This window comes from Capra hircus, chromosome 11 (genome assembly GCF_001704415.2).
Source record: "Capra hircus breed San Clemente chromosome 11, ASM170441v1, whole genome shotgun sequence".
Classification (NCBI taxonomy): Eukaryota; Metazoa; Chordata; class Mammalia; order Artiodactyla; family Bovidae; genus Capra; species Capra hircus.
In genome coordinates this window covers 62,763,367-62,775,858 of record NC_030818.1, presented here as the reverse complement: position 1 = coordinate 62,775,858, position 12,492 = coordinate 62,763,367, and the positions used below count along the sequence as shown (strand labels likewise).

The 12,492-nt window shown below is 45.1% G+C and overlaps 1 protein-coding gene across 2 annotated transcripts in view; it reads left to right on the top strand.

Annotated features, from left to right (window-relative positions):
• SERTAD2 (SERTA domain containing 2) overlaps positions 1-12,002 on the top strand; it is a 112,881-nt gene extending 100,879 nt beyond the window's left edge. For both annotated transcript variants that reach the window (XM_018055425.1, XM_018055424.1), the window contains exon 2: positions 6,760-12,002. In XM_018055425.1, coding sequence (XP_017910914.1) covers positions 6,764-7,711 — 948 coding nt within the window. In that variant the 5' untranslated portion in view covers positions 6,760-6,763 and the 3' untranslated portion in view covers positions 7,712-12,002. The remainder of the gene's footprint in view (positions 1-6,759) is intronic.

Sequence of the window (12,492 nt, the reverse complement as noted above, 5' to 3'; positions counted from 1 at the left end):
ACTTAGTGGTCCAAAAGGAAACTGGAACAAGCTGTTGGAAATGTACACAAGGTGCAAACCATCCAGCCTTGAGGTGTTTTAAAGTAATAAATTCCAGGATTCCCCCGTGTGCCCTGCCTCTGTGTGTGGACAAACGAGTGTGTGTGAGCCTCGGGTGGTGCGGAGCTGGGAGCTGTTTCCACGTCTGCCCTGGTGTGCTGGCCGCTTGCTGCCCCTCCTGGCTGCCTCTTTGATCATATGGTCAGTCTTAGCTTCCCCAGTGATTTCCTCCCTTCAGAAATTGGAACTAAGCTATCAATCCTGACCTTCTTTTAAAACACCTTTTGCAGCATTTATTCCCTTGGATACTGAGTAGGATTTTCCTTCTGGAGGGTTTTCCTTCTGTTTGGGGGGCTAAACTGAGTTAAAGTCTTTTGCATCTTTTTTTGACCCCGCCCCCCCCCCTACTGAGTAAGAAAGCCAGCCCCCATGGTGGGCTGGGGCAGGCTCCCAGTTTGGGCTTCTCATAAGCCCCGGAGATGATGCTGCCCTCAGGGGTCGCGCACAGCCCCTCCGTGCTCCTATCAAGTCAGCGGCCCCCAGGCTCTGGGCCTCTAGGAAGCACTAGTGGCCACAGCAGGCTGCAGGTTAAAACAGTGGGTTTTGTTGTTGTTAGTGGGGATGACAGAAGTGGTGGTTTGCAAAAGTGGATTTAATATTGTTAATTTTAAAATCATAATTAGTTCGTGGGGAACCTGGTGCTCAGCCATTTGTAGACAGCCTTTTGGGCTGGGGTTTTGTATGGAGCAAAGCAGCTCTCTTGCTGCGAGCTATTGAAAGTCAGCCCTTGACATAAGTGTTTGTATTACTAAAATAACAAAAAAAGGAGGGGAAATCGTAACATTTATTTTGACAGTTCAAATAATATTAAAGGACAGTGTTGTAAACAGTTTTTCTAAGACATAGCTTTAAAATAATTGAAAAAGCACTGAGTTTAAGAGAACTATTTTGATTGCTTGTTTTTTCTTTTTTCTTTTTTTTTTTAAATGTTTGCATCTTTTTCCTGTAGTGCTTTAAAAATATAAAAGCTATGAAATGCTCCTTTTAGCACATGGGTACTATTTCAGTTTCTCTTTGGACACTGGGCCTCACTACCATTCACTCTGATCACAGCAAGAAGAACCTAGGCCCCAGTGAGCTGGTGGTATCGCATGTATCAGTCTGAGAAACTGAGTTTTATCATTAAAATTGAGCTTAGGACATCTTACCTCTGCATGTAGTCTTTCTTTTTTGATGTCTGTTGCCATCAGAAAGCTACTCATTCTGTTTCCTTACCTGTTTAGGCACAAATAGGGAAGCAGTTTAGACTCAGATTTAATTGAGTAAAGGTATTCTCAGGCTTAAATATGAAATAGCTGGATGGGGAAAAAAGGAAGTCGTGGTTGTCAAAATGAGGTCCCTAGACCAGCATCAGCTGGAAACTTGCTGAAAATATAGATCTCAGTCCTCTACACCAGACCAAATGAATGAGAATCTGGGATAGTGGGGGGTGGGGGGGAGCATTCTTTTACCAAGCCCCCTTTGTGAATCTGATGCTCACTCAAGTTTGACAACTGAAGAATGAGAGAGGCACGCACATCTTTCTGAATGCAGGTGGGCACTGCCCACCTTCAGTGCCTCAGGTCCCGACAGATCTCCTTACTTAACACCTGCCCTGTACAGCTGTGCCCTCTGAGGTTCGTTCAGCCTTCCCCTTGGTCATACCCTCCCTTCACGCCAAGTTTACACTCAGAGCCAAAGACACATCTCTGTTTTTGTTTTACAGTCCTTCTCTGGCTATCCCTCAATGTCTTTTCTCATTCTTTCCATTTACTATTCATCCAGCCGCTATTTCTGAAGCATCTTCTGTGTGTCAGGGACTGACTTACCCTGAGGATACAGAGATGAACAGAACTGTCTAAAACCCTCTGACAGCTTACCGTCTGGGGTGGGACATGTACACTGAGAGGCAATCCTGCCTTAAATATAAACCTCAAATCCTATCTCCGGAAGTCTCCCTCCAGTCACCTAGTCTGTACTGATCTCTGACTCCTGACTGTGGGAGTCATTAGAATCTGGAATTGCAAACCCCCAAATAATATCTTTTCCTGCTTCTCTGGTTCTTTCTCTTCTGAGGAATCGCCTAGTGACGTTACTGTTGACCATCTGCCCCGGGCAGATTTGTAGCATTTGAGGGCAGGGTCCTTCCTAGTGAAAGTGGCTCGACTGAAAGCCAGGTTTGATATCTGGAGAGTTTTATTCACTATTAAACTTCCTGGAAAACTCCCACAGAGAAGTGTTCATTTGTATTCCTCCCTATGAGTTTTTGTTCTCTCTTTTCAAAACTTAGATTGCTGCAGTTAATACTTGCCAAAATTTATGTTAAGCAAATCAGAATGTTAGGGGTTTGTTTCTAACAAGCTTATTGGGGAGGGGAAGGTATTTTATCTTGAACTGTATATTAAAAGCCAGTGAATATTCAATAAAAAGAGTGACTGTGGTTAGTTTTAGACTCCTCTAGGTGGACAGGAAAGGGAGGGAGCACCCACCTCACTCCTCCATGTCAGAGTCTCTAACCAGCCCCTTTGGGCTTTCGACTGAAAGACTGGGTAGAAGACATCTGCTTTGGGCCTGGGTCTTCACAAGTCGAGGGAGGGGGCAAAGTGAGGTGCTGAGCCTCCGGGTAGCCTGGAAACCAAGTTGTCACAAGCTCCTCTCTCAGGGACTTCAGGCTACCCTCCAGTGTCCAGTTCCACTCCAAGGGGCCTCTCATGCAGGAACAGCACACACCTCCTGCCAGCCCCTCACCCCCACCCCTGTTACCTTGAAGCCCTTAATGACCTCCAGCTACTGCTCCATCTTCACTCTGCAGCCAAGTGGGGCCTTTTAAAAGGTCACGTGCCTCTCCAGTGGCCTGGAGAGCTACTGCTGTTGTCTTGAAGTGCCTGAGGAAAGGCTTTGGGCAGCCTGGCCCTCGTGTTTTTGAGAGGCTTGTCTTGTCTTTGAATCGTGTCTGCTCCGTGTTCACACAGCTCCGAGTGAAGGTCCTTCGCACTTCCCTCCCACTTCCAGGAGTTGGAGGCCTCTTCTGAACGTGGGCAGACAGAACTCTCAACAGCGTGTTAAGCAAACTTTGGGAAAACTTTTTTTTTTTTTACAAATTTTAAATTAAAAAAAATTTAATGTTCTATATAAGAATGTGGGTTAGATTTTAGCATGTCATTTTTCACTCCTTTTTGTAAAAATGTAGATAGAGTTCAGATTACAAATCAAGATTGTGTGCACTTTGCAGTCTTACTGGGTGTGTAGAGCAGTTTGCCTCATAAAACAAAATAGAAAAATGAAGCCAAACCTGCTTTGAGAGATACTCTATCACGGGTCCTTATTTACACATTTGAGAAACATCCAAGATTCAGTTCGTCTGTCTGTTCCTGCTCACGGATTTGGCTTACCCAGGTCCTCCTCCTTCCCCTTCAAGACAGCATTACAGATGTCTCATCAGGCTTTCCCTATTTAAATCACTCGGATCCATATCGCATCACAGAGCTGTGACAGCTTTGTTGTTGTTGTTGTTTAGTTGCTAAGTCACGTCTGATTGTTTGCGACCCCATGGACTGCAGCACACCAGGCTTCCATGTCCTTCACTGTCTCCCGGAGTTTGCTCAATTATTATTGAGTCGATAATGACCAGCTAGATTATTCTAATTGGAAATCAGGTGCCTCTCACATTGAAATCTCTCCGAAAAGTATCTCCATAGATCTCCCTCAGCCATGAGCATTTGGCTAACCATGCCTGTAGTACCACATGCTTGTTAAATAGTTAAGTTCTATGTGCTTGGTGATTATTTCTAGAGAAATGTGAGTTATTGAAAAAGTCCTGTTGTTTTCTTCCTGGTAACAAGTCTTTAAAAGACAGTTCTGTGTGAATGACTGAGAGAAAGGAAACGTCTGCATTGTCTTTCCTGAGTGTTACTTCTCCTTCCGAGAGCCAGTAAACATTTAAAGTACCCATGAGCTTACAGACTTGTTTTGAGGCATGTGTTTGGTTTACATTTCGGGATAGTGCTTCTCAAACTTTCTGTGATGAAAGACCATCTTGTTTGTGTTTTTTCTCCTTTATGGACTAATACTTCAGTAAAACCTGACAGAATACTGGAAAAAATGAAATGAGTTACAAGGATATAAAAATAGAAGCCTCATTTTAAAGTTTTATTTACAAAATATAATTACTCTATAAATCTGCCATAAAAATTTCTAAGCAGTGTAGAATTCTCTGCTTATCTCATTGTGAACCAGTAACAGTTTGCAGACTGGTTCCATCTATAGATCACACTTTGAGAAACACTGTTTTAAGAGAGAGAGTGTGTGCGTGCACGCACGCGCACTTGTGTACTCACACACACTTGGGTGTATTGGGTACATTCAAATTATAGTGTATAACATAGGTTATATAACTGCCTTATATGATAGCTAAATGCATTTGGTGAGCTCTTTGGTAAAAGTAGGGCTTCCCTGATAGCTCAGTTGGTAAAGACTGAGTTGCAAAGCGGGAGACCTGGGTTTGATCCCTGGGTTGGGAAGATCCCCTGGAGAAGGGAAAGGCTCCCACTCTAGTATTCTGGCCTGGAGAATTCCATGGACTGTATTAGCCCATGGGGTCACAAAGAGCTGGACACGACTAAGCAACCTTCACTTTCACTTTTTTTTTTCCTTTGGTGAAAGTGGAGTTTTTCTGGAATTGGCATTAAATGCTTAAATTGTAAGCAAATACAAATGGTATATACTTGAATACAGTTATGTGTTTCAAAATACAGCTGTCCGGGAGTACTTCTGATGGATAAAGTAGAAAGTGTTTGGTATTGTGAAATGAAGTCACCTCCTCTCTGATTCACACTCAGGTTTAAATGGGCACAGATACTTTAGATAGGAAATCTCCTATGCAAAGTGTATAATCAAATGAGACAGCACTGAGCAGTAGGCAATGTTGCTGTCATGTGAAGCACTAGATAAGCCCTTTGGTACTATCATACCTTCTTTGCCTCAGAGAACAGTTAATTATGGGACTGGTCTTTGGTCCTAGTGATTGACAGTCATTTTCTTAATGTTTACGAAGTGGGGGGAAGTGTTTCCTATAAGTAACTCCACATTCTTTATGAGCATTAACCAAGTCTCAGGCTGATTCTGACTTGATGGATTGCAGTTGTCTTCGTTCTCTGCTGGAGACTGAGGCACATGAAGGCAGCCACCCAGAATGGGACTTGTGTGCCAGGCCCTGTGTCCACCTGCATGCCTGGCCTTCTTCCACAAAGCCCTAGAAGGAAGTTTTATTATGGTTAGCCTTATCCCTTTAGGATGAGACTCCTACTTTAAAATGAGAATGAAGTGTAGGAGAAGTTGCTCAGCCCCTTGAAGACCAGGCTTTATTCCTGTGCGGGACGACCCACTTTCTGGCATAGTGCCCAAGACAGCCTAAATGCGGGATGAGTTAAAGGATTAAAGGAGGCCATTCAGTAAAAGACAAGTCACCTTTAGAAAAAAATGCTGGGTAACTGCAAAGCACTTTCTTGTATGTGACATCATGAAAAAGAGTGAGTGGCCTTGAGGAGAGCATTAACACGCCCCTCTGGGTAAGCTTTGGAGAGGGGGAAGGAACAAGCCAAGGGCCTAGCTTGATTAGAAGCACGTCTCCGGGTCTGAACGACACGAGGACAGCTTTCTTGGTTAAATGGTTATAAAGTGGGGTCTGTGAGACACAGACCGGTGGACTTGTGATTGCTTGTTTTAGATGCTGAAGTTCTGAGAGGAAGGGCCAGCTGCTCTCCAGGAAGCACAGGCATTTGGGGGTGTCTTCAATCAGGACAGAGCACATGAGGAGGCTGCCATATCAGGCAAGGTGGGCAGGAGTTAAAACCCGTTCCCCAGTGCTCAGGGTCTGAGATAGGAGGTCGCTGTAGGAATCACAGTAGGTATTTTAAGAAATGTACCCAGTACCCAAACAGCAATACTTATAATCACAGCAAATTTATTTTAAATTAGTCCAGTTGCACTCAGGTATGACAGCCTATGATGAAACTTAGCCATGGAAAAACTTGGGTTGGGAAATCCTCCACTTGATTCTTGACAGAAAAGGGATGGCAGCTCCATCACTGTGGTCATTTAATACAGCCTAAGCCCTTCACCACATGTCACCAAACAGTCAGAAAGGCTCTGTGCGTGATGGGGAAGAAGGCAGTGTTTTGAAAGCATATGCAGTTCTACCAAAACTGTCCATGTTCCCCTTTTTCCAAGTGCGTTCTTTTCATCATTCCAGGTGTGTTCAAGCTGTAATCTATGACACCTTTACCTGTTTAGGTCATAGCATTGTCAAGTGTTTTCTTGGGTTTTAAAAATAGATCTGTTGGAGGGAGGGAAGTTGAACCTGCTTGGTAACAGGGTAGGTAGGCACAGGCACACAAGCGAGAAAGTCAGAATCACGGTTTCCATGGTAATGTTTAACTTGTCTGTGTCGTACACATTTCCCAAGAAATACATTCAGTAGACTACCCAGTGATAAAAATTGCTCCACCGCCACACAAAGGTAGATTTCCCAATGAATTCCTCTGTTGTAACCAGCCCCGGACAGGGAACTCATGTCCTGAGTCTTGACCTCTGAAATCGGCATCTTTTTTGAAAACGGGAGGGGGGCGGGTGGAATTCGTTTCTGTGGGATTGATTCCATCTCCTTCCTTTCTTCCTTGGCAGATATATGTTGGGGAAAGGAGGAAAACGGAAGTTTGACGAGCATGAAGATGGGCTGGAAGGCAAAATCGTGTCCCCGTCAGACGGTCCGTCCAAGGTGTCTTACACCTTACAGCGCCAGACTATCTTCAACATTTCCCTTATGAAGCTCTACAACCACAGGCCCCTCACCGAGCCCAGCCTGCAGAAGACCGTGCTCATCAACAACATGTTGCGGCGCATCCAGGAGGAGCTGAAGCAGGAGGGCAGCCTGCGGCCCGCGTTCCCCGCCTCCTCGCCGCCCGCCGCCGCCGCCGACCCGCTGGGCGCCAGCGCCCGGGAGGCGCCGCCCGCCTTCAGCCAGCCCGCTCCCGCGCCCTGCGAGCTGGGCGGCGCCGCGGCCCTGGAGGCCTGCCTCACCCCCGCCTCGCTGCTCGAGGACGACGACCCGGACACGTTTTGCACTTCCTCGCCGGCCGCCCCCGCCAGACTCGCGCCTCCCGCGCTCCTCCCGCCGGAAAAGGACAGCTTCTCCTCCGCCCTGGACGAGATCGAGGAGCTCTGTCCCACATCTACCTCCACGGAGGCCGCGGAGGCCGACGGCCCGAAAGGGGACTCCTCCTCCGGCGGGCCCGGCGCGCCTCAGAGACCCGAGGGGCTGCAGGACGGCGGCCGGCCCGAGGACCCGAAACTGATGGACTCCCTGCCTGGCAACTTTGAGATCACCGCGTCCACGGGCTTCCTCACAGACTTGACGCTGGACGACATCCTCTTCGCCGACATTGACACGTCCATGTACGACTTCGACCCCTGCACGTCCGCGTCGGGGACCGCCTCCAAGATGTCCCCCGTGTCGGCTGATGACCTCCTCAAGACGCTGGCCCCCTACAGCAGCCAGCCTGTCGCCCCGAGCCAGCCTTTCAAGATGGACCTCACCGAGCTGGACCATATCATGGAGGTGCTGGTCGGGTCCTGAGCCCCGGGGTCCCCCGCACCTGCGCCCCACCCCACCCCACCCCCTGCACCCCGACAGCGCTCCGCACTGTGCATGCACCCTTGCTTGCCTTCTTCTGAGAAGAACATTCTACAAAAGGATCACACTAGTTTTTGCTTTGAGCAGAGTTGGAGTGCCTTCATCCAAGTATGACCACTTTTAATACGCTTTTTTTTGAGTGGTTCCTCAGAGACCTGCTACCCCGGAATAAGAAAGAATACATTTGAAGACGATGTGGCTGTGTTGAATGACAAAAACAGTTCAAGTGAAGCACAAGGAATAAGTTGGGAAAGCTGTAAATTGCATGTGCATATTTGTCTATTTTTTCTATAAGTTTTATTGCAAGAGGTAAAAAAACAAAAAGAATATATATATATATTATTTAGATAATCTCAGTACCTTTTCCGGCATTTTCGCCCTGTATAGGTTGACTTGGCAATTCAGCCTTTTTAGAGGCATTAACTACTCCTCGTAAGTGTTGCATTTACATGGCTGTTTAGAAACTGCTGCCCAAATTTATTTTATATTTTTGTACAGATTCTGCAGTTTATGATATTGTTTTTCTAAAAACAAATGCTGTTTATACATATGAGATAGCTATTTTGATAGGATTTGCTCACATAGTTCCTGCAAACTTCAGATGTACAAGTTGCACTTGTACTTTTATAGAGTTGTAATGTTTTATATGTGTTTGGTGCAAAGAGAAAATTGGATCAAATCAATCCGCAGTTGATGTCCCCAGATGCAAACACACACACACAGCGCTTTAAAAAGGGCCAGGAGATATCACACCCAGATTTCATGAGCACTGACCCCCTGGCATGAACACCCGCCAGCACTGTGACTTCCAAAGCCAGAGCCACGTGTGCTCATCAAGCTTGCATTAAGCAGTTGGCGGGAGGCAGCCATGGAGCTCCGGGTTTACATGATGGTTCTCTTTCGCTCGCTCTCTGAAGGGGAAGTCTACCAAGTATTCTATTTATGCCAAGTCTGTGCTTTTAATTGTTTTTTTTTTTTTTTAAACAAAACCCCAGATCTTTCCCTTTTTAGCATAATTTTTATGAAGACCTGAAATTTTACACACGAATAGAATTTTATGAAAAGCAACCAACCCCTTCATGGAATTAAACCCTATTGCAATGCTTAGGGCTCACCAAGAAGGAACTCTTCCCCCGGAAGGCATCCATCATGTTGCTCAGTTGTCTTTTCCAGCTTCCCTTCCCTAGCGCTTTCGTTCCCTCTGTTGCTAAGTGCTGAAAATGACATCTTCATGATCACCACAGTGAGCCTGACTCTCCTCGGCCCAGCCTGGGATGTACTCGTGTGACACCCATGGCTCTTGAACCAGGAGTTGGCCCCATTACATCACGGCCTCTGATCTGGTTGCTTTCTCCAATCAACTGCTTTAACTTCACTTTACAAGGCTGTTTTACCCAAATACACAGGACTTTCTATGCATGTCCCCTTCTCCCCCCACTTTGCCATCCTCTCTCTGCCAGGAGAACTAGCTTTTTATTCCTAGTGATATACTTTTAATTTTGAAATGTTTGCGATGTATCATGCTTATTGCCGAAATTGTTTATGGCCTTTCTGTTCAGTTTTTTCTTTTCTTCCAATGGTACTTTAGCTGGTTACAACCTATATTGTTGAAACGCAGATGGCTTCTTTAGGAATAACTTTTATATTTATTTAAGAATTTTTAAATTATGGGATTTGTGTTGTTGTTGTTGTCTTTGTTGTTGGTCATTTGTCAATATTCAGTCACCAATTCTGCTCACTTCTTGCCATGGATAAAATTGAGTCTTTCTGGCCAATTAAAAAAAGACAGCTTTATAAAATGGCACTTTAAACAAGCCATAGATAGTTTTATTTTTATAATGCACATGGCAAAGCAAATACATTTGTGATGAAGGAACTGCTCATCTAAGCAAAAGATTTGTGTATGATATGATTAAATCTTTCTACATTCTGATTTACTCCCCCCCACCCCAGCCCCTACCCACCCACCTAAATGTGTTTTTAAAGGCTAATTATCAACTCATTCAAGCAGTGAGAAATCGATCAAATTGCACTGTTCTCCTGTAAGCACCCTCCACCAGACACTTCTTACTACTGCGGATGTGTCATTCCCTATAATAGGACCAGGGACCATATAGTTAAGGTGAGGGTTTTTGTAGATGCTTCCAGTGTCACTGTGCCTGTCCATTTGAAGGGCTTCCTTTTCCTGTAGAGAACAAGACCGCCCAGACGCCATGCTTCTGCTAACTGGAGGACCCAGCAAACCCTCCACATGCCGCACACAGACACATACATGTCCGTGCACAATAGTGTTCATTATCCCGGACAATAACAGGGTAAGGCGGCTGATTTGCCATTGTTAAAAACTGATTGATAGTAACTTAGAACAACTGTACTTTGGTTGGATTAGCAAATTGTGTGTTTAAACAAGTCCCATATGTTGGGCAGCAGTTCAAATAAGCACTGCGAAATGTTGCCCACACGTGGTTCTCCCACTCTCCCGCATTGATAAGGCTGGGCTTCAGGATCAAAACAAAAACCCCCAACAGCAGCACGCAAGTGCTTTTTAACTCTGGACACCCTTGCCATGAATTCTTGGTATTCAAGGTCTAATGAGGAAGAACATGGGAAGTTAGTGGCCCTTTTTTGAAAGAACAAAACCACCAAGTGTTCCAGTTATCTTTGTGTCTTATTTTGACAAAGCGATGTCCCAACAGGGAAGAACGTGAGCCTGTGTGTGATCTCCGAGCCCCAGTTCGAGCATGGAACGTGCGTCCACATGCTACCCGGCGGCAGTGCCTTTCCCCTCCTAAAGGACACCACGTGGGTTTCAGAGTCAGGCAGGCAAAGTGAGGTGCCTTTAGGAGAGCGACATGCTGGCTGGGGCTGGGAGAGGACAATTATTGACAGTGATGTGCAATGAAGTGACAAGATGAGAGCAGAATAATAAGAGCTTTGAATTTGAAGTGATTTTTTTCATAAGTTATTTATTCCTTTTTTTTTTCTGTGTAAATATATTTATTTTACTGTGGAGCTCTAACAACATCTGGATGGTAACATGTGCAGAATGTAAGTAGGAATGTATTCTCCTGTAGGAATGTCAATCTGTACTAGAAGGGGGTCTGAGCCAGACCCCTGGGTCTTCTCATCGTATGCACAGTCCACATTCATTTTTACTCTCTCCTCTAAAATATGGGTCTATTTGAAATATGCAAAAGGTATGGATGAGGAATGTTTTAATACCTCCAAATTTTTAAGAAAATCAAGCATCAAAGGGTTGATATTTTTAAACTTTTTTTAGTCGCACTTTCTCTCTATGACAGAAGGGGCAACCACACCACTGACACCCTCATTCACACCAAAGGGTGAGAACTAGCCAAGCCACCTCCACTGGAGGAGTGTCTTTCTCAATTGTGCTGTTTATTGCCATAGCCCCTCAGAGTGTCCCAACTGCCCTGAGATCAATCAAGGAAAATTTCTTAAATAAATAAACTCCAAAGAGCCAAAGTGTCAACTTACGGATCATTTTTAAAGCTTAAATTTATTAACCACCCTTGGTGGTAAATAATGAATTATGAATCTGCAGGGCAGCCTTCTCAGATGACAGATGTTAAAAAAAAAAAAAAAAAGAAAACCAACCAGAGAGAGAGACTCTACTTTGTGCAGCGATTGTTATTCTCTATATGAATTGTCTTAATTTCAAAATCTTGCTGTTACAAATTGGACCTTTATACACTTTCTGGAAAGAATTGAAAAGAGCATATTTAACCTTTTCTGGCTGTAAATGGTTAACTTCCTGTAACTGCCAGTGGCAGTGAAGTGTGTGCATCCTACTTATGTACAATTGTTTTCAGGGCTTCTGAGAATGAGTCTAAATGGTTCTTGAAAATTAGCCAGGATCAAGTACTATTGCAAATAAAGCCAATAAAAATTGTGGATGTCTTTTGGGGATAACAAGTTTAGAAGAGAAGTGTGGTCCATACAACCAAGATTTGGAAAAGATGTACATAGCAACATGTTTGGTGCATGGTTTTTGAGGAGGGCTTTTGTCAAAAAGGAGGTGTAACCTTTCCCCCACAGACCTGAGAGCTGTGCCTTTTCTATGCAATATTACAGACGTTACATCAGAACCCAGATGGTTGTATTCACATGTAGGTTTGGGCTGTAATCTGAACAATTGGACAGATTAATGTACATGGAAATGAGCAGTCTTACTTTTGTAGTTTTATATTATACAATAAACAGTTAAAGATGAGAGAGGTGTGTTTGCCGTTTCCTTCTGCCTGGAGTACAGCCAGCTCGTATGTCACCGTCTGCCCATGTCAGTGAACAGTGCCCCTCCCACCCCCCACCTGCCTCCGCTGAAGTTGGTGCTATCACCGTCTCCCTCCGTCTCCATCTCAGAAGCACTTTTCTCTGTTGGTTCTCCCCCTGCCTCTTGGGTGCTTCTCAAACCTCCTTCTCCAACTCTAACATTGGGTTTTTCCCAGGGTTCAGTTGGTGACCAGCTCTTCGCTGAGCCTCTACTCTGCTTGTTTTCCCAAGGGTTCCTAATCCATCCAGGACTCTGAAAACTTATTTCCAGCTCCTACCTCTCTCCCAGCTTCCCTGGTGGCTCAGACAGTAAAGAATCTGCCTGCAATGCAGGAGACCGGAGTTCGATCCCTTGGTCGGGAAAGTCCCCGAAAAAGGGACTAGCTATCCACTCCAGTATCCTTGCCTGGAGAATTCCATGGACAGGGGAG